This window comes from Rhinolophus hipposideros (genome assembly GCF_964194185.1).
Source record: "Rhinolophus hipposideros genome assembly, chromosome: 15".
Lineage (NCBI taxonomy): Eukaryota > Metazoa > Chordata > Mammalia > Chiroptera > Rhinolophidae > Rhinolophus > Rhinolophus hipposideros.
The window spans coordinates 49,794,994-49,821,890 of record NC_138061.1 but is presented as its reverse complement, the minus strand read 5'-3'; the positions used below and the strand labels follow the sequence as shown (position 1 = coordinate 49,821,890).

Genomic DNA, 26,897 nt, shown 5'->3' with positions numbered 1-26,897 from the left:
CCAGTTTGCTTTTTGTTCTGTGAGTTTGGTTTTTTTTTGGATATTTCATATAAATAAGATCATGTAATATGTGATCCTCTGACTGGCTTCTTTTAAGTAGCATAATGTTTGCAAGGTTCATCCATGTTATAGCATGTATCATACTTCGTTCCTTTTATTGCTGAATACTATTCTATAGGATATTTATGGATATGCCACATTTTATTTATATACTCATCAGTTGATGAACATTAGTGTTTTCCAGTTTTTGGTTGTTACGAATAATGCCAGTGTGACCATTAATGTACAAGTTTCCGTGTGGACATATGTTTTTATTTCTCCTGGGTATATACTTAGGAGTGAAATTGCCAGGTCGTAGAATAACTCTTATGTTTAACTTCTTGAGGAACTGCCAGACTGTTTTACAAAGTGACTGTGTCATTTTACATTCCCACCAACAGTATATGAGGGTTTTAATTTCTCTACATTTTTGCCAATACTTGTTATTATCTTTTTGATTATTGCATCCTGTGGGTGTGAAGTGTTGTCTCATTGTGGTTTTGATTTGCATTTACCTAATGGCTAATGCTACTTATAGATTTTGAACCTGCCATTAAATATTTCAGTCTTCAGATATGATTGCTGCTTTTTATTAATATTTAGTATAATTTACTTTAAAATTTCACATCTCCCCTTAATAGGGGACCTATTTTTAAGCTATGAAATATCAATGGAATTGGCATCTTTGATTAAGAGACTACTTCTCATTAGAGAAATGGTCCTATAGCTACTCAGGTATAATTCCAGTGGACTATCTAAAATATATTATGTTCCTGGAGAGAGCACTCTGGATACATTTGGTCAATTCTGACTTGGTAGTCTCCATACCTATATGTAGTAAAAGACCATACTCAAAAGTGGAAATACAAATATTTTTGAAAGTCTGTTGGTGGGCAGGAAAAGGTTGACATTTTGGAAAATACTTTGACAGTTCAATACTTCTTGAGGATGCTTTGAATTTTCTATATGCTGGATTCTTCTCTGTGTTGAATTTTTACTTGAAAGGGACATAGAATACAGTGCTCTATGTTTTCTTTCCTGTTATCCCTTTGATATCCTTTTCTTGCTATACTCTAAGGACATCTTTTGAGATAAACTAGCTAAATTAACTGAAGGAGTTAAGAGTGTGGCTTTGACGAGGCTAAGGTCATAGATTTGTTGCTTTTCTGTGTAGAATGTCTGTAAGGATACCTTTGATTGCAACTAAAGGGGTCTTTCTCATTTTGGGGGAGTTCTTAAATCAATCCAAAGCATGACTGCCAACATTTTTGACTAGTTAATGTGTGAATTTTTGTGTATTTTTACATATTTAAAAATACATGCAGCTTTTACAAAGTCTTGGGTTTTTAAACTGCACGGAACCTTTGGAGATCACCTAGTCGTAACCTCTGACTTTGTACAAGACGGACGTAGGTCCATGGAGGAGATGATTTGCCTAAGAACATAGCTAGTTGTATGGTTAATGGACAGTAAGTACTTGGACAATGTTGAGTGAATAAACGTACATTGAATGAATTGACATAGCTGAGATTAGAAACTGGGTCTCTTGACTCACAGCCTGATGTTCCCCTCTCTCTCTATGCCATGGTAGTACGTGGAGATTTCGCTAGTTGTACCTATAGAAATCCAAGAGAAAACAGACAAGTAACCCAAGCTTCTCTTCTAACATTACCTTTGTGATATTTACAGCTGAAGGCAGGTACAATCTCTACACAGCAGATGGCAAATATATCTTCAAGGAAAGAGAGTCATTTGATGGCAGAAACATTTTAAAGGTCAGTATGAAACAGTTAATTAGAAATACATTGGCATGTGTCCTAAAGCCAGAAAAACAAGTTGTTCTCCTTTTAACAGTAAAGTATATTTTTCTCATGTTTCCCAGGAGGCTCATTAACTTGAAAGGGTGGCTAAAATTTTTTTTTTACATCCTAAAAGAAAAGAGAAATCTTTTTGTCTCTGTTAAGGCTGTAGTAGCTCTAGAATATTTGAAATTGATGATTTATGAAACAAATATCCAACTACTTGTATCTATAAGAATAAGTTGATTTTTTAACCCTGGTGAGTTTTGCTATGTATTTCACCTCTGGAGATCTTAGTTTGCATTTTTTTTTAAGTGAAAAAAAGAATTGTTTGTCTTGTTCTAATAGATTTTCTCTTCTCCCACCTTTAAAGGGACTCTCCAAAGTTGCTTTCTAATCTGTTTTTACTCAGGAACAGCCCGTGTCCTAAAAAGTAGCTAGTCCAGTTCTGACTGTTGATGCTTTGCTTTCTCAGTGTTAAATTAATCTATGGAATTGAAATAAAAGGGGTTTTTCAGGATTGCATTTATCTTTCTCCCACAGACCACATTCTGTAATATCCACAATGTATGCCCTCTCTGTCAGGTTAACATGCCATTGTGTTTCTGGGCAAAGAGAAACTAAGTTGATACCGCTGGAGAGGTTTTTGATTTGTCATTTCACTTGTTCCATAATGGTTTAGGTCATACATTTGCAAGGCCATGGGTGTTTTTGGAGCTGGGAGAAAGAGAGAGTGTGTATATAACTTCAGATTAAGCTTTAGCTTTGGAAATGCTGTTCTTTTCCCCTCTCTCCTCCACCCACCGTTCCCTTATCTTGTTACTTGACAGTTTTCTTGCCAAATGCCTCATGTGACCCTGTTGCCTCTACTTAATGACATCACTCTTCAGTAGCTGCAAGCATCTTACCACAGAGCCCACCAGGGCAGTGACCGCGTTCACTTAGGCAGACATCCCAGCTTCTGCACTGCAGAGCTCTACTGATCCCTTCTTTTCCTTATGTCTTTCCTCTTTTTGAATAGTTTTCTTGTTTTCAAGTAGCTATGGTAGCTTTGAGTTTAAGTGACAGGCTGCTAATGAATTCAGTTGCAGTTAACTTTACAGGTTTTCCCAGGCCACAGCTTCAACATGATATCAATCTTTCTCCTCTTCTTTCTCATTTTCTTGGGGATTATCCAATAGCATCATCAATTACTTTGCTTTTGTTGTTGTTGTTCTTAATTTGATTAAGAAAGAAAATAGACTGAATGGGGAAAGAAATCTGTAGGAATGACTCAAAACAACTTGGTTCTTTTGGATTTAGAATTAAAGCCCCCAAGACGTGTTGGTGCAAGTCAAGTGTGAGATGCTTTGATATCTATAAGAGGCAGGTGAGAGAGCCTGTGGGGTGATTGTATGAACAATAGGGATCTCTCACTTGATAGTTAATTTCTCTCCTGTAAAGTCAGTTTTCTATTTAAAAATGCTTTGCCTTGCAGCTTCCCTCACCACCGCAGTGATGACATGAATGTCGCTCCCTCTAGTGTTGACAAGAGGGAGTACCGTTACTGGTTCATACCTAACGAGAGATTACGAGCTGGACCCAGCTCTGGTACTTGAAGAGCGTTTGTTTAATCCAGTTCCACAGTTTAATATTTAAGAACACAAGATGCAGTGTGGTTAAAGTGACTTGCCAAAGGTCACTGCTAGTTAGCAGCAGAGTCTGAATCAGAACAAAATTTCAAAACTCAACAAATTAAAATTGTTTCTTCTGCCTCCCATAAATATACTCAGTGTTTGGGTAGAGGTTATTAGACTTTTGAAATTGGGCGTATCTATTTGAACTGTGATAATGTCTGATTAAAACTCGTTTAATAATATTGAGGCAATGGTATGCTAGTTAGTCTGCAACTGTGGCTAATTAAGAATTAGATTTTTGAGCTGATTTTAATACTAACACCAACAGAAATACTTATTGTATAGCATCTGCCATACCATGTGTCCTGCAGCTAAAACAGTCATTACAGTTGCTACCTTCCAGGAGCTTCCTGTCTTTGAGGGGTACAGGTAGTTACTAGACAATTACAATACGAAATGATGGTGGCAAGTTTTGAGTATAGAGAAGTACCTTTGAATACAGATAGTTATAACAAAGCACCTTTTGGTATAGTTTGTAGTATTTTACTTTATAATCATTGGACTCCAGAAAATAGAATCTTTCACCTGTGTTCAATCAAAGGAATTAATTTTTCTTTGAGAATAAACTGATGTAGGGCCTCCAACAATTACCCCCAAACGCCTAAGAGGTAATAACTGTGTCTGTGAAGTAGTTACACCAGTCCGCCTTGTGGAACTACCACAGATAGACATGTCTTTCTCAAAGAAAACATGAGGACCCATGATCCCTGAAACCCTTGGGGAAAAAAAGATTCAGAAAATCAATGGATTATATATATAGTTTTTGAACCAGACAAAAGTATTATGTTTAGAAAACAGAAAAAAAAATCAATTTAACTAACAAGACAGGAGCTGACTTGGAATAAACAGAAAGGTTAACTGCATTGGCTGTTAAGGTTGTTAAGAATGTGTGTGCAGCATTTTAACAGCTACATAGGTCAAGGGTTGGGAATGCTGGTGATGAGAAGTAGCCTTGGAAAAGAATCAACTTCATCTACTATTCAAAGGAAACAAAATGAGACAGCAAGTCATTGCTCATTGTTGTAAGAATTTAATGAGTAACAGCCAATTGCTATTCTTTATGAAGAGAGTTAGTCCTTTTGGCTCAGTGTAATATGTGTTCTGAGCGCCTTAATAAGAAAAAAAGAAGTCCCTAATGACTTCTGGAGGTGGAAGCTACTTTTTTTTTTTTTTTGTAAAGCTCTTTTGAGAGTTATTGCAGGTGTAATAGACTAGTATCTGGCTATTCCTCGTTAAAATAAGACTTTTCTTACTCTAAGAAGGACTTTGAAAAAAGAATTGAAAACTGAAGAATCATTCTCCTGTGTTTTTCAAACCAGAAAAGGAACAAACATATTTAGATACGGTGACTTTTTTAGAGAGGACTGACAGATAGGAGGCTGTATGAGTGAAAAAGATGTAGGCCAAATTAAGTGTCCCCTCAGAGCATTTTCATTTCTAATTAAGAGACACGAACTGAGATGCTATTTGTTTATCCATAAGGCAGTGATAAACATGTAATTGGAGAAATCATGCTGACCTAAAGACATACTGCCAGGAAATAACTGTTCCCTTGAGAGCTAGAAGTAGAATGGTCATTAACTGCCAGCTTCTGGAAAGAGGAAAGATCTTAATGGCAGCCTGTTTGGGGACTTATGAAATGGCCTTAAGCAATAGAGTCAGTATTCCAAAAGTGTGTTCTCAGCAGATTGAACAGGTGTACAGTGTGTACTGTTCAAAAGCATAATTTCTAACTGCAGAATGAAGAGGAGACATTAGAGCCCTGTGTTGTATTCATCAGAGGAGGTGGTTTGATGCAAGTAAAGGCACAGTAATATATTTGGGAAGGAACAGAAAGTACCACTGGTCCAAAATCAAAGGACATTATGAAAGGAACATTTCTTTAGGCACTTAAAAGTCCTGGGATGGGCCAGCCCGGTGGCTCAGGCGGTTGGAGCTCCATGCTCCTAACTCCGAAGGCTGCCGGTTCGATTCCCACATGGGCCAGTGGGCTCTCAACCACAAGGTTGCCGGTTCAACTCCTCGAGTACCACAAGGGATGGTGGGCAGCGCCCCCTGCAACTAAGATTAAACACGGCACCTTGATCTGAGCTGCTGCTGAGCTCCCGAATGGCTCAGTTGGTTAGAACGCATCCTCTCAACCACAAGGTTGCGGGTTCGACTCCTGCAAGGGATGGTGGGCTGCGCCCCCTGCAGTAACGGCAACTACTGGACCTAGAGCTGAGCTCGCTCTTCACAACTAAGACTGAAAGGACAACAACTTGAAGCTGAATGGCACAGTCCACAACTAAGATTGAAAGGACAACAACTTGACTTGGAGAAAAGTTCTGGAAGTACACACTGTTCCCTAATAAAGTCCTGTTCCCCTTCCCCAATAAAATCTTAAAAAAAAGAAAAAAAGTCCTGGGAAATCTAAGCCAAATAAAAAGGAGATGAATTTGTATATATAAGAATCTTTAAAATTAGAAGAGGGAATTTGCAGTATTCAACTATTAATTTTAATGCTTTACTTGAAAATGTTTTAAGTATCTAGTCACATTGAGACTTTTCTTGAAAGATGTAAATGAGAGTAATGCAAGCATTTCATTCATTTTTGCTTTTGTTCCATCTCTGCCCCTTAATGTCCTTAAAAGGACAGTTAGAATGAATAAATTTAAATGAGATTTTTATTTAGTTTGCTTTACTTAGAGAAGTTTCTATAAAGGAAGCTGTTTAAAAATACATACTATTTATTCTTTTTTGGTGAAACACCTATATATAGAAAAGGGCATAAAACATGTATGTATTGTAGAACAAATAATCAAACAGTGAACAATGTAATTACTACCAAGGTCACAAAATAGGGCATGCCTCCCACGTCCTTCCCCAGCCAGTTCTGTTTGTCCTAAGGTAACAAAGGCACAATTAAGTTCTTCAACACGCTTAGTGAATAGGCTTGATTTGAATGATTACTTTGTTTCAAAGTTTTGGAAGAGTATTGAAAAGATGAATTCATTTTAACTTTTTTCTAACAGGAAGAGAAATGAGATTGAGAGCTATGTAGTAATTTTTAAGAAGAGATATTAATGACTATAGAGAAACTAGCATTTTAGAATGTATATTATTTCTAAGGAAGAAAACATTGTGTTTTTTAGTATCCAATTCAGTATTCAGCCATATTATATACTGTTCCTGAAAATTACTTCTTAGTCACATGGTTCTTCTTTAGAATTTTTTTTTCAAAACTCAGTTTTTTCAGATAGCCTTTCCTTCCTAGTCTATCACTAAATGTTCTATTGCACTATCATATCAGGATAAATAACAGCAAATTGAATTCAGAATAAAGCTACTATCTCTCATTACCATCAGTTTTACCACCTGATATTTCTGTAACTTGAAATTTTAATCTTATTTAAATAAAATCACTAAGCAGATATCCATTCGCCTCTAAACTATTTATGCTTATACACTGTTGATACTTATTAAATTCAGTTCACTTGGACATACTAATGTTTTACAATAGCTTTTATGTATTTCAGTAGCATTGAAAGCAATCATATTATTCTTGACAACCATGTGAAGTATACAACTTGTTAGAGGAGCAAATGTACAACTCTGAAGAATTTCACTTGGCGAATAAAAATAAGATGTAAAAAAGGTCAATTAGAGAATAAGAGAGCCCATGTAAATTACATACAGACATTGACAAATACATACAGAGGGTGCCAAAAAATGTTTATACAGTTTAAGAAAGGAAAAAAAAAACTATTAAAATTGTAATAATATATACCAATAACAAAAGATGGATACAAATCATGTGTCTACATTTTTTTGGCACCCCTAGTATATTCAATCAAGGAAGATAAATTTAAGAAAATCTCTGGCAAAGGTGAAGAGATAGAAAATATGAGGGAAAAACATGACAAGATCCTCAGGCATTGTGAAAATTAACTGTTAGGGTTCTAAACATGGAAAATAGACCTTGAAGTCTTGAAGTTGGAGGAAGGAAGCTCTGGACTAGTACTGCTCCCAGGTACTGGGCAATAGCAAAGAAAAATCTCTCTGGAAGAAAGTTTCATCACCTCTGCCTAGAAATATACCTCCAGGGAACCCTCCCTCTCCAATGGCCAGTACACAGTCAGCAATAACTAGGCATATGTGGAAACGGCTCCCCATCAACAGAGAAACATCCCAAACTCAAAAGACGTGAGAGTTATCAGGGTTAGGCTAAAAACACCTATGCTTACTATGTTCAAAGAGCTTAAAATTTTTTATTAAGTAATTGAGAACTATTACAAAAGAAAAGTGCTGTAGCAGTTTTGAAGAAAAACCAAATAGAAATGCTGGAACTATAGCTGCAATAGCTGAAATTAAGAGCTCAGTGAATGAGTTTAGCAGCAAATTAGATATAGCTGAAGAGGGAACAGTGAACTGGAAGTTAGGTCAGACAAAATTATCCAGAATGTCGCATGTACAGAGGGAATAAAAATTACACCTGAGAGAATAAGAAACATACAGGATAAAGTGAGAAGATCTAACATACATTTAGTTGGAGTCACAGAAGGAGAAGCGAATGGTACAGAGCTAATGAAAGACATCATTCTATAGATTAAAAAGCCAAATGAATTCCAAGTAGTTCTATTAAGTGAGCTTATATTGTACTTTTCTTTCCTACAACTTGTGACCAAATCATGTACAACATTAATTAAACTACTTGTTGGCAGTAATTACAAAGAACAAAAAAACAGGAAATTCAGCTAAAGAATGCTTTTCTTAAAGTAGGTTAGTAAAAAAGGATAAAATGTATCTAGTAATTTTTTTTTACTGTACTTGTAATTTTTCTGCAAGTCTGAAACTGTCAAAATAAAAAAAAATTAAAAAGAAGGAACCACAGGTAGACATGCACTTAGGAGGGGAATGGGACACTGACCATTTGCTGTTTGTATTTTTTTAAATCACTTTCCAGAGAAGTTTGTTGAAGTCTCGGCTGTGTTTTGTTCCGTGTTTAGGATAGATGCAAGTTTTATTAATTGTTGATCTTACCACAAAAATTGGGTCATTTGATTTCAAAGAGTAAAAAACAAAAAATTAATATGAGGAACAACTTCTACATTAGAAGGTTTTATATTAGAGCAAGCTACTTAGAAATTAGATGCATCTTTCATTAGAGTATTTTTTGTTTTGTTTTATGAAATGAGAAATAGCTCTATAAAGCTATTATTCCTACCACCTAGAGCTATGAAATAGCTCTATAAAGCTATTATTCCTACCACCATCTCTTTCAAACTACTCCTTGTTTAATTCCCTGAAACCTATCTCTCACCTCCACAATTGTACTGAAACAGCACTGTAAAAAATATCAGTGGTAGGTAGGGCCCCTGTTTGTGTAGTGCTTTGGCCTACTTTTACTTTTTCCCAGTAACCACATTGAGAGTATTAAACCCCTTTCTCTTTCAAATGCTCCCTTTTATTGGCTTCAGTGGCAATTGGTTCTTAGGTTTTTCCTACCTCTGGATCTACTTTTTCTCAAATTCACTGCCTTATGTGGCTGCTCCCTAAGATTTTGTTCTTATCTCTGTGGTTTTCTTTTACTGCAGCCTTGTTCTATCCAAATGCTACTCATTTTTCAAAGTCCTTGCCTGCCCATAATGGTAAGGACCATCCCAGTCAGTGGTGCTCTTATACCCCTCCACTCCTTCCCTCTCCTCCTTACTTTGCTTTTGCAGTGACCTGTTACCTCCCCTCAGTGCTTAGCAGTGTGTCTTGTGTGGGCACGCACTGAGGAAGGAAGCCTTTCTGGATGACTAACCAAAACTGTTTTCCAAAGACGTCAAATTTTGGAAAGGAGAGGAGAAGGATTTTCTGTTTGCCAACGGGGATATTTTTTCCCCCGTACTTGAGATTGTAAATTCTTAGAGCAGGGGCCGGCAAACTAAAGTCTAAGAATCAAATAGGGCCTGCCACCTGGTTTCTGTATGGCTCTCAAACTATGAATGGTTTTTATATTTTTTAAATGTTGAAAAAAATTAAAAGATGAGTAATATTTCATTACATGTAAAAATTATATGAAACTCAAAATTGCAAATGAAAATAAAGAATACTGAACTTATAAATTGTGCTAATTTTATAATCAGCATGAATATCAGAAAACTGTGGAGTTTAGGAAGGAACCTGTGAAAAGAAGACATCTTGCCAAAATATGGCCAGTGTTACTTTGCTATGTTAATGATAAAATACGGCTCCACTTCCATTCTTGATAATGAAAAAAAACAAAACTCATGAAAATTATTATTAGGAAATTATTAGGGGCTTTTCATATTTTGCTAGTAATAGAAACAGCATACAAAAATTGAAACACTTCTGACAGGTAATCGGGCAGTTTCTTTTTTTTTTTAATTTATTGGGGTGACAATTGTTAGTAAAATTACATAATTTCAGGTGTACAATTCTGTATTACATCACCTCTAAATCCCATTGTGTGTTCACCACCCAGAGTCAGTTCTCCTTCCATCAGTTTGGGCAGTTTCTTAGCACATCAGATATATAAGGAAAAGTGCAGTGTGAAATGCTTGTTTAGTTTTGTGCATTCTTATTTTAGGCTGTTGGGATAGAGGGGGGGTGGGAAGAAGATTCAAATTCAAGCACTATTTCACCAAAACTTTTCTTTAGAATTTGTTTTATGTGTCACTTTGCTTGGAAAGTGGAAGCCTTAAAACACTAATGAGGGCAACCAAAGGTATGATTGTCAGTGAGGAGGAACCACTGTTAAAATGAAACCGGAAAACAAGCAATTGGCTGATTTTTTTAAAAAGCCAACATCTGTTCTAAAAGATGCACCTCTTCTGGTCTGTTGCTGTCTGTTCATACACTACATTTTCTTTCTCTCTTCACTGTCTTTTGAATTTCTCTTTATTGGTCTTTTCATCTTTGCAGTGGTCCTGGAATATTTCCATTAGAGTATTTTTGGCTCAGGCAGGTAAGGATGGGTTGCAAGGGTCTATGTAGTGACAAGAAACAGGCCATGGTTTGGCAAAGACAATGAAAGTAGAAAAAAAAATTGAGAGATTAAAATTACTTAAAATTATTTCTGGTTTTCAGGGGGGATCAAGGGGTTTCCACAACGTGATGGGGAATAAGAGTATTTTAAATACAGTGTATTTTCCAAGTTCCTGTTTTTACACCAAAATTAAGTATTCATACACACAATTATTTCTGGTTATTATCAGAATGAAAAATAAATATTGAATACCTACTAAAACACCAACCTTAGATGCTTGGGAGAGGAGGAATAAATATTCAGTTGTCTTGGGTCCCTCACTCTGATCCCATTCCTATGAACTCTTTGAACATGGTGTCTATTCTTATTGTGGGAAATAGTAATCTCTTTTAGGTTTTCATATCTATGGGTCCAGTCATATCATTTTGGGTATAGTTCACAAATGAAGTGAGTTGGGTTGTGGATCACTTTTGGTTCGTTGTGGTAAAATATATGTAACATTTACCATTTTAACCAATTTTAAATGTACAGTTCAGTGGCATCTAGTATATTCACGTTGTGTAACCATCACCACTACCCGTCTCCATAACTTTTTTATCATCCCAAATTGAAACTCTATATCCATTAAACAGTAATTCCTTATTCTCCCCTCTTCTCAGCTCTTGGCAACCACCATTCTACTTTCTGTCTCTGAATTTGACTAGTCTAGGTACTTCATGTAAGTGGAATCATACATTATTTGCCCTTTTGTTTCTAGCTTATTTCAATTACATGTTTCCAAGGTTCATCCATGTTGCAGCATGTAGCATATATCAGGATTTCATTCCTTTTAAAAGCTACATAATATTCCATTGTGTATGTGTATATGTGTGTGTGTGTGTGTGTATTCAGTTGTGTTTTTAGCTCTGGTGTAAACAAACCAGTAGCAGAATATAAATCTGCACCCAGACATGGTGATAGGGTACTATCATTTTTGAAGCAGTCTGCTGTTTAAAGACCAGACCAAATGAAACCATGTTAGATTGGGTGGCTTGGTGCTGACAACGTCCAAATGTTACAGGACATTAGTGGAAAGAGATCAAAGAAATGGGAGGGAAGCCCACTGTGCCATAAAACTGTGATGACTTCTTAAGAAATGATGTTCTCTTTCCCATATCCCATTGATGGAACAGTTTTAGAATTAATGCTCAAATGTCAACAGTATTACAAATTAAAAGTGAATAAAACAGGATGTAAGTCAACCAGAACTCCAACTCAAAGTTTACTCTCTCCATTGTAGGCTAAAATATTTATACCAATTTCTTAAATTGTAAAAGGCTTGCAGCTTCTGAGGTGTGTGTGGAGATGATAATCTTATCCCTCTTCCAAGGCCTTTGCTTATTTGATTTTTGCCCACACCTTTGCGGAGGCGAAGGAGGTCATCTGAGCTGAATTATAGACAAGTTAAGTGTGTGTTAGACTGTGTAGTGCTCCAGTGATGCTACTGAAGGCAGGTTCCCTGTGGTCCTGACAGAGGACGAAATATTTCATGTCTTGTGTAGTAAGATGGCTTAGTTGAAAATCCAAGATAACATGGCTGCCTCTCCCATCTTACAAGGAACCATCCCAAACGCAGCTGTTATTTATCTGTATATATACTCTTGCCATTGCCTGACATGGCTGGAGGGGCATCTGATTTGCTCTTCAATGTCTGGATACTGCTCCCGTTGGAGAAGTTGGCGTAGAGATGGGCTGAGCCACTGACCTTGTTTTCTGTCTCCCACTTGGTTCTTTTTCAGAATTTGTCACTTGGCACAGTAGTCAGCCCTTTGAGGCCCTGTCTCCTAAAACCACTAACGTAGAGCCCCCTAGGCCAAGACGAAATCATCACGGCTGCTATCCCCCCGCCCCTGTTCAGGAGAGTTTCCTTTCTGCTGACTTGCACTCCCTTTATAATACACATAACAGAGATCAAACACTTATCTTCTGTTGCAGTTGTTTGACGGACAGTTATGAAAAATACCTGAGGGAAGATGACCAAACCAAAAAGAAGAGAGGTAACATATTTGAATGAACAACAGTAAGAGGCACTCTTCTGAGGGAAAGACTTGATCTGCAGAAATACTACCTGGATTAGTTCCTAAAGGGCCCCTGCCTTTTAGGGGCTGGTGGTCACAGGCATAGGGCAGTGAAGTCTTTCTAACCAGCAGCCACCAGAGGCAGTTTTGTCTTGGTAAAGCAGCAATATTTCTGCCCCACGGCAAAGCTTTCTCTGGAAGAAATTTTGCAGCGAACAATTCCCAGCGGCCCTTCTCTGATGCTAATTCTATGTGCTGCTGTGGAAACGGGCAGGGGCAGAGCGAGCTGATGTGTGCCGAGATTAGGCCTAGGTTCTTCAGCTGTGTCAGCAACAGCCTCTCCTCTCCTCCTTCCTCCTTCCTCCACCCCACATTTTTTCTTGCTAATTTTTTTTTAAAAATGAAAGGCTCTGCATGAAGGGGAAGTCCCTTGGCGTTTTGAGTATTGAGGTGCTCAGCAGAACTGCCTGGCATCCTGTTTGTATATAGCGGTTTTCATTCACTCTCTAATAGGTCATTTGGCCTTACCAGCAGAATCTTAAACTTGATAATCCTTACATCAGCAGTGAGACTCAGGCCAAATATCCAAAAGTGCAACCCTGAGTGATTACTTGAAGGAAGTTTTAAAGCCTTCATTCCCTGGCTGTCTGGCCTCTGCCTGGTGCCCCCTTCGGTCAGGCTAATCACATTCCTCGTGCTCACTGCAGCCAAGGCAGTCAGGTAGTTCCAGAGAGCAGATGAATGAGGGAAGTGCATGTTCACATTCCCATTCCGTGCAAGGAGCCCGAGAACGTACATGCGCCATGTCCGTCGGTGGAGATGGGACTTGTGCTTTGGTGGCATGCAAGCTTTTTGGTACTTTTTGAGTGGAGATGTGCACATTAGGAGTGACATGCTGGTGGGTTGAAAACTCACAGGTGTTCCACCAAAATACAGCCTTCTTGTTTTCCTTATGGAGGCAACTGATGCTGTTAAGACCTACTCCTACCACAGACTGGCCTTCACCTGGCCTCCTGGATCTAAGTCGTCCCTGGCCTTCTGGAAGTAAACTGTATCCTCTTTTTTATTGGCTGTTATTAGCTGTTATTGGCTCTGTCACCACTGATCACTGCAGTTTGAGGTTTCAGATTAAAGGTGGCATCTTGAGTAGAGTTAGGGCTGTATTTAGAGACAGACGCCTCTAGGATAGTAAGTACCTGCCAACCTCATTGTCTTTTATCCTGAAGCAGATGTTCCCGTTCTAGTCTTTAAAAAACATTGCAGCCCTCCGAAACCAGATCATGACTGCAGAGACCGTAAGCTGTCGGAGTTCCTACTACACCTTTCCCTCTTTTCTTTTAAGGAAACTGCTTTTTGGTTCCTGTAACGATGCATTGATGGTTATTGTGAGTGAGTGACGATAATCAGCACTCAAATTCCATTTTATAATTTATCTTAACTGTAACTGCAGAACATCCTTGTAAAGCGTTGTCCCTGTTTAAAGATGGAGAAATTGGGGGAAAGAATGGCTGTATGGTCATTGGTAGGAAAACATTAAGTCCTAGTTTGCCCTAAGAACTAGATCTTTTGATCTGTCTCTTCAATAGAAGTTTCTATCTTTGGTTTCCAGGTGAAGTTGTGTGTGTTGTGTGTATATGTATAGAATCATGGCTTCCTTAATGTGAATAGGATCACGTATATTCTTTTGGGATGATATTTAGAAAGAATTTATAGAAGTGCAGCTGAGAGGAATATTTTAAAAGTAGATGGAAGGTTTCTTTGACCCCTGGATTTGTTGGATCTCCACTTTCCTTCCTGACTCTTCTTCATATCCCACATTTGCTCTCTTCAGAAGGAATCTTACAGGTAGCCAGAAGAAAAATGCAAGGTACGGAAAGGCTTCAGAATTTGAATTGCATGGTACTTTGCAAGAAATTCAGAATCATTTTTTTTAGGTTTGGGGAATTTTAACAAATAAAACTTTGAAACAACTCATTTGTGCAAAAAAAATCTAATTTATGATCTTAATTCTCACTGAGATTAGTAATATGACATGAAAAGCTGTGATGTTTTTCAAATCTATTATATTTCTGTTTACTACCTGAAGTCTTATTAATCCTGTACCTAGAGGCCAATTATGTGACGAATGTTTCTGAAATATACCACTATTTATTCTGTTGGTTTTCAATTAGGATCTTCCAAGGGTTGTGATTATAGTTTCTCACATCATTTGTTTCTCATTCTTGGCCACAAAACCAAGTGAACGCTTTCTTCGCTGTGTGATTGTGTACATATAGACCAAAGGTGGCACTTCTTCCCCACTGGACATTCGTTGGTACATCTTTGTTATTTGAATTGTGAAGCACATACCCAGTGCCTGGTGGCCATGGCCTTCTCCAGGCCTGTGTTCTGGACCTGGTCCCAGGAAATCTGAAATTTATATCACAGTGCTAGTGGCCCTAGCCTGTCTCTGTTGCTTATCTTTTAAATGGGGATAATAATGCTCAGCTCTGGTTTGCATCACAGCAATTTTTTTGAAGGGTTAATGAGCTGGGCTTTCTGAGATACTTTTAGATCCTTAGATGAAAGGTGTTATTTAACCGCAGCATGTCTTTGTGCTGGGAGTGCCTTCCCAAAGGGCTCAAACAGCTTGTCAGACTATCTTCCATTCATCCTTAGCCCATCCCTGGTAGGGCAGTAGGTGGGTGAGCGTTATTATTAAGTACAAAATAGTGTTATTACTCTTACTTTTATCTGTAAGCAGTGGGTAATTGTGAGAAATAGACGTTGATAAAACAGATTATGGAAGAAAAGCAGTGGGAAAATTTCAAAGTAGCATGCATTTGCTATTCCTGTTTACTTTGGGTTTCAGAAGTTTAATCGCCATACATGAAAACAACACAAAGCATCCTTTCTTGGGAAAGAATGGGACTTAGTACATCCTTCTAAGTAACTGCATTAACTGAACAGCGATACTTATTTTCAGTTGCACCGCATTTATGTTCTAAGTGTTAGCGTAGCTCAGTTATACCAGGAATGACTATAAATTTCGCAAGACTTACATATTTGGAATCTTCATTTTGGAAGCTTCAAAATGCATTCAAAACTGCATTTCCTCTTATTGAAGTCACATTGGACAGCACGTAGTTCACTGAGGCGGCCCAGCACAAGTAGATTGCCTTAAGGAGAGGTCTTCGCAGAGAGTGACCACCACTTTGACTGAGATTGAAGAGAACATCCCCCTTTGGGGAGCCACAGGGGCGGAGATCTCCAGCAGGTTTGTCATTCTGCTGTTGAAGATTGATTGGCCACTCATTCAGTTTTGTGGCTTGAGGTCACAGATATGAGAAGGTGCTTCTCCACCCCCACCCTCCTCCCCACTTCTGTCTGAGATTTTCAGCCTCTTTTTTGCAGCCTATTTACATGGGGAGTTATTTCTGGTCTTTGATGGTTGTCACAGGGCCCAGGAGGAAGTAGTAGGTCTGAAAGAAATACAAGGAAAAATGACCACAGTTAGCCTTTAAATCTAGCTGTTTGTTTTCTTTCAATGTATACCACTACATTACCAGTAATCAATAATTCCTTCTGTGTTCTCCCTAGGAAGCAAACATGTACAAACTAAAAATGGCATGCTTCAGAGATCATGTGAGCAAGGGACAGCATGATGGTTGGATTTTTATGTCACCATTTTCTGTCAGGGAAGCCTTGGTTTTGACCAAAAGTCTTTTACTTGGATGGTCCACATTTCTCTCTTTACTTGGTGGTAGGAAAAGTGTTTAATTTTCTAAAGATTTTGTGAGTATTCAAAGATGCTGTGTGCATAAGTTTCCAAATGTCATACTTCTTTAGGTTTTAAACTTTCTTAAATTGTCCAAATCAGTACTTATTACTGTTATAGGACAAAAATTCAGTTGAGTACATTCAAAGATTCAATTGGCTTTACTGAGCCATTCATGAAGCATCCCATATAGCAAGTGGAGAGGAGCTCCGAGAAGCTGTCCGTCATGTAAGGTCTTTATAGGCAGGAGGGTGGGGCAAGGACGTTATTAGCCAAAGAATAGAAAGGATTGTTTCAGACCAGGACGCCTTCTTTTTGGGAGAAGGGAGCAGCAGGGGTTTTATCTTGCAGATTACCTCACTAGTGCTAATCAGGAAAATTTTCAGATTCACTGCTTAACAGTCGCATTCCTGGAAGAGATCAAAGCTGCAATGAGGTCTCGGAGGTCTCGATTTGCTGTCGTGGGGACAAATGATTCCCATTGCCATCCTGTTATTTCTTTTTTTAACATTATTTACAAGTGATAACTCAAATATTGGCAGTCTTCAATTCTGTTTTCGTTTTCTCATCAAACATTTATAGTTTTGTGTAGCTGCCTTTACAGTAGGCTTTAAAAATTCTGGCTTCCAGCACAACAGGGCTCTGTGTGTGTGTGTGTGTCAGAGAGAAATGTTTTCAGAAAAGAAAAGGTTTAGGTTTCAAAATCCGCAAGGGAATTGTTAGAAAACAACAGTGAGGAGAAAAGACTCAACATGATTTAAATACCTTGACGTGATTCTTTTTTCATTTAAATTTTTCCTGTTTGGGCTTTTATTTTCTAAACAATAGACCACTTTGCTCTTGGTGAACTACTTTAGGCTAGAAAGAGCAACCAAGTTTCTTTTTCCTTTTTTGAAACTCCTAGTTTAAGCTTTTTCCTCTTTTCCCATTCAGGTACCTAATTAAATGGATTCATTTAGTTGATTGGTGCTTATTTTCATCTAGAATTCAATTAAAATTCTTTCAGCTGAACTAGAGCCAGTCAATTGTTAAACCAGGTCCAGGTGGCAGTGAAAGTAAGAGTAACAAGTGAAAGAATGTTTATTTCTGTCTTTGAGACTATGTGGGTCAAAGCTTACTCCCTGTGGTTTAAACACCCGTTTTACCCTCACCACTCACAGGAAGGGCCTGGGGAGTGCAGGGGGCAGGGGGGGGGCGGGGGGGGGAGGGGGGGGGCTTAAAGAGCTAAGATACAGACTTAGGCTGCCTGGGTTTGAATTTTTTTTCTTTTTCAGCTTTATAAATCTCAATTTTCTACCCTTTACTTGTTTGTGTGCCCTTGGGCAAGTTACTTAACCTTTTAAACCTCAGGTTCAACTGTAAAGTAGGGATTAATAATAGTATCTGCTTCTTGGCCTTGTGAGGGTGATCACATCACATAGAGCCCACAGGATGATACCTGGCACACGATTGCTCAAATGTGGGCTGTTATGGTCTTTATTTTATTAGTGTTGTTGTCAGTACTTATATGTGTATTGTTTACCTTGATCTCTTAATCTATATCAATGTTGGCATTTGGGTAACTTCGATTTTACAATCTCCTGTTATGATACATCTGAGTTCACAAAATTTTAAGTTGATGTGGTTAAAAACCACCATAAGCAGTCAAAAAACAAATGGCATACTACACTTTAGAACACAAAAGGGTTAATTTCCCTAATATATAAAGAATTACTACTCAAAAAAAAAAGACAGTTGCAAAGCTTTTTATGGTAATATACTTCTACTTCCATATCTTTAATGTATATTTTCAGAATGTACCAGAAAAACCCTAGGTTGGAAAGGATTAGGGACACATACAGGTAAAGATACAGCCATGAGTATGTAAACATACCCTCTTTCCCCGAAAATAAGACCTAGCCAGACCATCAGCTCTAATGCGTCGTTTGGAGCAAAAATTAATATAAAACCCGGTCTTATGTAGTAATATAATAGTAAATTATAAAGTAATATATAGTAAAATAAGATGGGGTCTTCTATTAATTTTTGCTCCAAAAACGCATTAGAGCTGATGGTCCGGCTAGATCTTATTTTCGGGGAAACACAGTACCTGAATTGTTTTCCTATAAAATAGCTCCCTCTCAGAAATGTTCTGTTGCTATTACATAGTGATACCCTTGTATACTCCATTTACCCTGTCATCCATGATTCTTCTCATCTCCTTTTGTTATCTCCTTCCCCTCATCCAGAAAATCACTGAATCTTTTCTGTGTTTCATTCATAGTATTTCACATCTGCTCCAATCCTTTCAAGCCCACTACTACTTTAGTAGTAGTTAAGAGACACTCCATATCTCTCTCATGATGGAACTCGTCTCCTTTCTTTCTCTTGTTCCCTTCTCCAATCAGCACCAGACCCAGGTTGATTTCCTTATAACAGGGTTTTCATCGTGGGCCACCAACTTACTCAGAGTCCCCACTCTCTAGAATGAAGTCTTCTGAAACCAACCTTTGGTCCCTCTTAATCTGATTCATCCTCCTTCTCTCTCTAGCCTTAGTCTTTCTCACTGCTTTTTAGGAACCTTCCAAACATCTAACCTGGTTTAGTTGGCTTGGACCACCACACCCATGTCTGCCTCCATGCTGCCCTCCCTCGTCCTCTTTGCCAAGTCTTACACTATATTTGCAAAGTGAAGTCAGAGGTAGGTCACTTTCCAGCTCTAGCTGTGTTGTCTGCACCACTTGGAAACATAGGCACAAAGAGAAGGTAGAGGACCTATAGGCTGCTAATCTTTAAAAAGTAATTTGTTGGAAGTATTATGAGTTCCCTTTAGTTTTGTTTTGTCTTTTATTGCTTCTTTGTTTATGTCTTCTTTGTACCTAGAAGGCTTCAGTTTGCAAAGTTGTAAACTGTCAGTCTCATTGACATGGCTTTCACTTCAAATTAACATTCAGCAAAGGGATTAGCAGATAACCTTTTCAGGTTGTATTTCTTTACACAAAAGGGTGGATATGGTTTGAACAGGCTACCAAAGTCAGGAAAAGGAGTTAATTGTGTAAATCAATGCAGGCAAGAGCTGATCACCTTTCTGAAAGACAAGACAATGCCGCATACAACCTCTAAATAGATCTTTGGGGTTAAGTTGATGTCATGTTGAAGAATCAATATTTACTGGGTTTTTATAAAGTTAGCCTTTAATGAACCCCAGGTATTTTGCTAGGCCATTAATTGCAGGAAGAGGAAAGGCGTCAGTGGCTGAACGGCTGTGGACGTTGTATAAAAATAAGAGAAGAGACAGTCACTTGCTAATGTGCAAAGCTCCTACCCTTAGGTTCTACTCAAGCATTGTGGGGTATGCATATTGAAAAGCTTTCTTGGGAACTTACTGACATTTTAAGAAAGAGCTACTCCTAGGGTGTTATGCTACGTGAAATAAGTCAGACTCAGTAAGACAAATACCCTATGAGCTCACTTACGTGTAGAATCTAAAGAATAGAATAAAGGAACAAACAAAACAAATAGACTCGTAGAGAACAAACTGATGGTTGCTAGATGGGAGGGGGTTGGGGGATGGGTGAGAAAGGTGAAGGGATTAGGAAGTACAATTTGGTAGTCATAAAATAGTCACGGGGATGTGTAATACAGTATGGGGAATATAGTCAATAATATTGTAAAAAACTATGCATAGTGTCAGATGGGTACTAAACTTACAGGGGGATCATTTCATAAACTGTATAAATGCCTAACCACTGTGCTGTACACTTGAAACTAATCTAAAATAATATTGAATGTCAAAAAACAAAAAAAAGAAAGAAAACTCCTGCATCCTAACAGAAGAAGGTAAGCCCTTTACTCTTTGACACTCCCTATCTAGGCAGCGTGGCTTCATGTTCCTGGGATGAATTCTTTTTTTTAGGTCTTTTTTTAACTGCTCAACTTGTTCTTCCACAGTTGATTTTTTGTGTGTTTTTTATTTTAATTTTTCATTTTTCAATTACAGTTGACACTCAGTATTATTTTATATTAGTTTCAGGTGTTCCTGGGATGAATTCCGATGTCACTTTGGATTCCTCCTTATAAATGTGCTAATCACAAGACCAGATCTCTTTCAGAGTTTGGCTTATCCCTCCCTTTGACACACTTGAAAGCTTTTAAAGTGAAGAATTGTGTAAAGAGCATTTACTTTAGGATGCTGGCTTGAATCCAAGTTTAATGAAAGGTTTTTGATAAATATTATCATTTGTACTTGTTCTATCATCCAACAGAAGTGTTGCTCTGGCTATTTTGTGTGTGTAATTGTTCTATATTCTTCACTGGGTTGTCAGAATCATTTGTGGGCCAGGAATCTTCTATTTATTATAGTCAGTGCGTCTAATAAATGTTGTTGACAATATTTATTGCAACAACAGAATGCATTATATCAAATTTTACCCAGGCTGTAACAAAGCTAGGATGCTGCACAGTAACTGGGAGTCATAGGAACAGCTTCGTCAGGCCCTGTGAGTTAGGGTGTCTGTTACAAGTTTTTGGTCATATCTGCTCGTTAGATAAATTTTGGAAATGATTCTTCAGATCTCTTTCTCTAGTGCATTTTGTCAGAGGAGGCTTTAAAATTAATCAGAGAGAAGAGCTGCTATTCTTTTCTCACTCCTATTCCCATCTCTCCTCTCCAGGATCATTTTTCAGAATAAATGCTGAAAAGAAAAAGCATGAGCGCTTTGTGGGGATTGTTGTGATGTTTTTACAAGAGACCCTGATGTTTAACATTTCCATCTGTAATTGTCTTTGGATGTTCATTTTGGGTTTTTCTTCTTTCTTTTCAGCTGTTTGAGAACTTCTACTTTGGTACCCTAAAGCTCAATTCCGTCCACATCTCTCAGAGGTTCACAGTAGACAGCTTTGGAAACTACGCCTCCTGTGGACAAATTGAATTCTCCTGAACTGGATCTTGGGAAGCAGGAGAAATTAAGCCTCCTGATGAGGTGCTGAGGAAAAGTATCTTCATTTTAATTGCCAAGGAGGGATGTGCAAATTTGGATGGTGACTTTCCTGGGTGGTTGCCATGGTCACTGTGGTCTTTAATGGTTGTCTACAGTCCTCAGACTATCAGCCAAGATGGTTGTGGGCATAAGAACTGTGCCTGTGACCCTTGGCTTGTTCATCTTTCGCAAGGTCTACCTTTCTTTCCAAAGCTCTTCTCTGGAAGTGTACCTCTGAAGCCCATTGGAGCTCAGATTCACATTGTTTCTTATATGCCTACTGATTTTGCTCCAGCCATTGAAGTCTTTTGTATTAATACTTTAAAAGAGAATTAAAGACATGTGGTTTTATTAATCTCACCACCTAGTCAAATTTCTAGTTTTTATAAGGTCTGAGTTTTTTTCATCCCTTTGCACTCTGAATTTTAATCACTACCAAAATTTTTTTTTATTATAGTGAAAAACACGTAACATAAAATTTACCATCTTAACCGTTTTTAAGTGTACAGTTTGGTAGTATTAAGTACATTCACATTGTTGTACAACTAATCTGCAGAACTTTTTCATCATACAGATCTAAAACTCTGTCCCCATTAACTCCCCAGTTTCCTCTCCCCCATGACCTTGGCAACCACCCTTCTACTTTCTGTTTTATGAATTTGACTACTATAGGTACCTCATGTGAGTAGAGTCATACAGTATTTGTCTTTTTGTGACTGGTTTATCCCCTTTGACACAGTCTGCAAGGTCCATCTGTGTTGTAGCATGACAAGATTCCCTCCCCTTTTAAGGCTGAGTAATATTCCATTCTGTGTATAGACCACATTTAGTTTATCCATTCATCCATCAATGGACACTTGGGTTCCTTGACCTCTTGGCTATTGCGAAGAGTGCTTTACGAACATGAGGGTATAGATATCTCTTCGAGACCCTGCTTTCAATTCCTTTATTATTCAGAATTTTGTTTTTTGAAAAATAACTGTTCAAGCTTCTACCTTTTACTTTGACCTGTCTTTTCCTTCTCAAGTCTACCTATTTATGTTTGTTAGATTCCTGTTCCTTTACTGTCACCTTTGCCGTCCCATGCCACTGATGCAGTTGCAATATTGTATCCCTTTTATATTTACTTCTCAGGGCAGCAGTGATAGAAACGATGATATCAGCAGAACTACACAAAGTTCTCCGTAGAACGTCAGCTGCAGAAGGTACTCCTTCCTGGCCACAGACCAGCAGAGGAGGGGGCTCCCAGCACAGCTTTGCCCCATCCGTGGGTTCCCAGGGAGCTCCAGCCTTCCTGTCACCTTTCATTCCCCCTCCTCACATCCTTTCTCCCTCTGTGTCCTCTCTTTCTCTTTCCTTCATTCCTTGTTCTTATCTTGAGTCTTACTACATAAGAAGTTTGATTCTGAACCCTGTTTGTTAAGGTCACTTCCTAGTGAGAGCTGTGTGCAACACTCAGATTTGTTTATCACTGTCACTGCACAGATCATCTGTGAATAAATGCATTTCCAAAGTAACCTGTGTTTTTCTTTTAGTTTATCATACAGTTTTATAGTTTGACCCTCTTAGAGTGTTTGGGATACGTTGTCGCCATCGCTTCATTCACTGGCAGAGCTATGTCATTAATCCAGAACTTACATACCGGTGCCTGCTGCATTGGTTTTTCCCAAAAAACTTAATACTGGTAATACTCATTTTTTATTTAAGTTGAGATTTTCCCTCGCTTACCTCTGTTAGATGGCACGAGGGAATGAGTGCTCCCAGGAATAGTACTGAAAAGCAAGGTAGTCTGGGAGCTCAATACCCTCATCTCATCTTGCTGCTACTTCTCTCCTCCTGGTTTCTTTCTGACAACTGCCACTGGGCAGCTTGGGCCAGAAGGTACAGATGTCTTCTTTGGGATGTCAGAGATTTAGGACTTCATATTTTTAATAATTTTTTTAAAAAGTTTTGTCTTTGGAAAATGTAACTTCATATATCAAATACTAAATTCTTAACAGAATTGGAAAGCCTGTTATTTAGAATTTAGAGGCCACTACGCATTTAAGGACATATTATCGTGTTTCCCAAAAAGAAGACCTAGCCAGACAGTCAGCTGTAATGTGTCTTTTGGAGCAAAAATTAATATAAGACCCGGTCTTATTTTACTACAATAAGACCAGGTAAAATAAGACCGGATCTTATATTAATTTTTGCTCCAAAAGACACATTAGAGCTCATTGTCCGGCTAGGTCTTCTTTTCGTGGAAATACGTACAGTATATTGTTAGGTAATTTGGCTTTTTCACTCTCATTCTCTCACGACTGTACAGTGGATTTTTCCAGAGGCTATATGACACAGTGACATTATCTCTCTGGTGGTTAATGGATTGTGTATTTGTATATTTTTGTGTTTCCTAGAATTTTGTAAGTTGGTAGGTATTGGTAGAATTGGAAAAGTTTTTAACTTATGTTTAAAATTTTCTTTCTAGAAGTCCACAGATAAATTTTTAAGACATTATAGCTCTAAAGAAAATACAGTTTTAACTGCTGTTGTAAAAGAGGGTCTAACAGGTAGTTTTGATATAGAACTTTTATAAAAGTGCAATAGTGGTAGACAGCAAGTAATTTATGATGGAGCTTAAAGAATTTTTCAAGATTTGGGGTTCCCTCTCACCAAACAATAATGGAGTAAATGTTGGAGGATTTGCTCTTGTGTTTATAATCAGATATCCCTTAATTTTACCACTTTGCCATTCATCTTCATTGAAATAGTTAAATTGCACCTAAATCTCTCCAGCCAGTTTTTGTGGCACTGACTTCACCCTTAATTCCTGGAAGAGAAAGAGGAAAAGAATCACTCATCCAATTACTACACAAGATCTGTGTTGTTATATTAGGAATTTTGTTACAGAGAATAATTTTGATTTTGTTTGGAGGGGATACGATTTGCCCCCAAATGGACCCCATACACATGACAGAGACATGATCAATGTTACTTACAACAGTTATTTTTAAGTGAGCTCCAGAGTTTACCACCTCGGACATCAGTGAGAATCCAGCTTCCTAATGACACAAGCTTTGTTCAGGCTTGATCTTGCACTGTGCTCTTTTCCTGGAGTTAAAAGGAACTCGGTGGCACCAGAGGCTCCTTGAGTTGACGGACACCTCTCCGCTGCTACCTTGATGCCTTCAGGGAGCATGGGTATCAGGGCTCAAGGATGCTGTGGGTGAGAAAGGGCTGCGTTGTGGTGGTTTTTATTCATAACGTTTTCTGTTGTTAATGTTCTTTTAAACAAAGATAAAATAAGTTCACGCTTTGAAAAATCATCAAGCTATATATTTATTTATACATTGTTTATTTCAATGCGTATGCTATACTTCAATTTAAATGTTCGTTTAAAAAATAAATTTCATCATTCAGATGTTACTACTCCCTATGCATTTAAGCACATATCATATCAAATAGTTTTTCTCTAATAGTAACAGCTAATATTAGCTGAACGTTCACATTTGTCATTTATTAACTCATTTAATCCTCACAGTAGCCCACGTCAGTTGGTATCCTCATTTTACAGACTGAGGCTTAACAAAGTTAAGAGATTTGCCCGACGTCATACAGCTTGAACCAGTGGTTCTTCAGATGTGACCTGTGGACCCTAGGAGTCCCTCAGAACCCTTTTAGGGGTGTGGGTGAGAGGCTCACACTACTTTCATAAAACTAGTAAGGTATTATTTGCCCTTTTCAATCTCATTCTCTCTTGACTGTACAATCGAGTTTTTCAGAGGCGATATGACATGGTGACATCATCACCGACAGGCAATGCCATATGTACTTATATTACATTTTTGTGTTCGTAGAATTTTGTAAGTTGGAAGGTTTAGGGTATAAACAATGTGTTTTTCGAAATTAACTCAGTTTGCTCTCAGTACTTCTACTGTGCTCTTATTAGCTATTTCCAGTTTTACTTGCTGTTATGGGCTGGATTGTGTCCCCTGAGAATTCATAGGTTGAATCCCTCACTCCCAGTGCCTCATTATGTGACTGTATTTGGAGATAAAGCCTTTAAAGAGGTAATTAAGTTAAAATGAGGCTGAGGCTATTAGGATGGACCCTAATCCAGTCTGACTGGTATCCTTGTAAGAAGAGGAAATTTGAATGCAAAGATGCATCAAACATATGCCTGGACAGAGGAAGGCCGTGTGTGATGCAGAGAGAAGGTGGCCGTCTACAAGCCAGGAAGAGAGGCCTCCGGAGAAACCAGATGCACCAACACCTTCATCTTGGATTTCTAGCCTCTGTAACTTTGAGAAAATAAATGTTTGTCGTTTAAGCCACGTAGTCTGTGGTGTTTTGCTGTGGGAGCCCTGGCAAACTCATACACTTGCCATAATGCAGAAGCTCATCTACCTGTCTGTTTTTGAGCCAGATATTAAAGAGATTTGCAAAAATGTAAAACAATGCCACTCTTCTTACTAGTTTTTTTGGGGAAAATGTTGTTTTTCATAAAATATATTGTTAATATGTTGCGTATATTGTTATTTTTAAATAAAAATATTTTTTAAATTCTTAGTTTAAAAAAAATGATGTAATTTTTTAGAGCAGTTTTAGGTCCACACCCAAATTGAGAGGAAGGCTTAGTTTTATTTTCAAGTACAGTAAATTATAGCTAGATGTGTATCTCACACAAACAAAAGTTCTTTGGGGTTCTCAGTAATTTTTGAGTGTACAGAACTCCAGAGACGAGACAGTTTGGGAACTGCTGCACTATGCCATACTTTCTTCTAAGAGATGATGTTATACATGATCTGTAATGAGCTTTGCTCACTCAGCAATACGGAGTAGGTCACATTAGCTTCATTAGGTACAGCTCTACCTCATATTTAATGTCTGCACAACAGTCTGTTGTGTGTATGTACGATAATTTAGTTAGCTGGTCCCTGACTAATGGACAGTGAGCTGGTCTCCATGTTGGGCTATTTAAACAAGTCTGGAATGAACATTTTTGTGCATTTGTCTTTCGTGTTTATGATGTCATCTAGAAATGGGATTAAATGGTTTCAAAGATATGGTTCAATTTAAGTTTCTTATTTGGAAACTAAGGTTTCTCCATTTTTTATTGCTAAAAATGAAATGAAACAGAAAAATGCATAAAACATGCACCATTTGACAAACACGCCCAGCAGTTTGGGGCCTATTGGTTTGAAAGGCTGACCTGCTGGTACTCTCAAAATTTAGGAAAACCTTTTCTTCGTTATAAACTATAATTATTGCCCATTTTCTACAACTCTTTTATCTGTCACTTGGAAATCTGGATTCTCTCTCCGAAATAGCTTTACTGTTGGTTTAACTAACAATCCTGGACTGTTGGCAATTTGCTTTCAGCCCAGGGCTATATTGACCCAGCTTTAGGGTACTGCCAAAGGGAAATCCCATTGGAGGAGCTGCCCAGGAGTGGGGGAAACATTTTGACCTTCAAAGTTCTGGAAACAGCTATTGTCTTATTGACGGGTATCTTGAAGGCCTTTCCAAACTCTTTGTGGACAACTTTGGTAATTGTAGAAGACAAGGGACTTCATAAAATCGTACTGGAATGGGACAGCTATGATCTATTAGGTTGGTGCAAATGTAATTGCGGTTTTTGCATTTATTTGTA

General features: G+C 38.0%; 1 protein-coding gene across 10 annotated transcripts in view; it reads left to right on the top strand.

Annotated features, from left to right (window-relative positions):
- Positions 1–22,778, top strand: part of ASCC1 (activating signal cointegrator 1 complex subunit 1) — a 93,500-nt gene extending 70,722 nt beyond the window's left edge. For 4 of the 10 annotated variants that reach the window (XM_081074345.1, XM_081074350.1, XM_081074348.1 and 1 more), the window contains exons 9-11: positions 1,729–1,814; positions 21,107–21,265; positions 22,397–22,777. In XM_081074345.1, coding sequence (XP_080930471.1) covers positions 1,729–1,814; positions 21,107–21,223 — 203 coding nt within the window. In that variant the 3' untranslated portion in view covers positions 21,224–21,265; positions 22,397–22,777. Of the gene's footprint in view, positions 1–1,728; positions 1,815–21,106 lie in introns of all 10 variants that reach the window. The other 6 variants (XM_081074347.1, XM_081074352.1, XM_081074353.1 and 3 more) reach the window with 4 other exon arrangements.
- Positions 22,779–26,897: the final 4,119 nt, after the last annotated feature.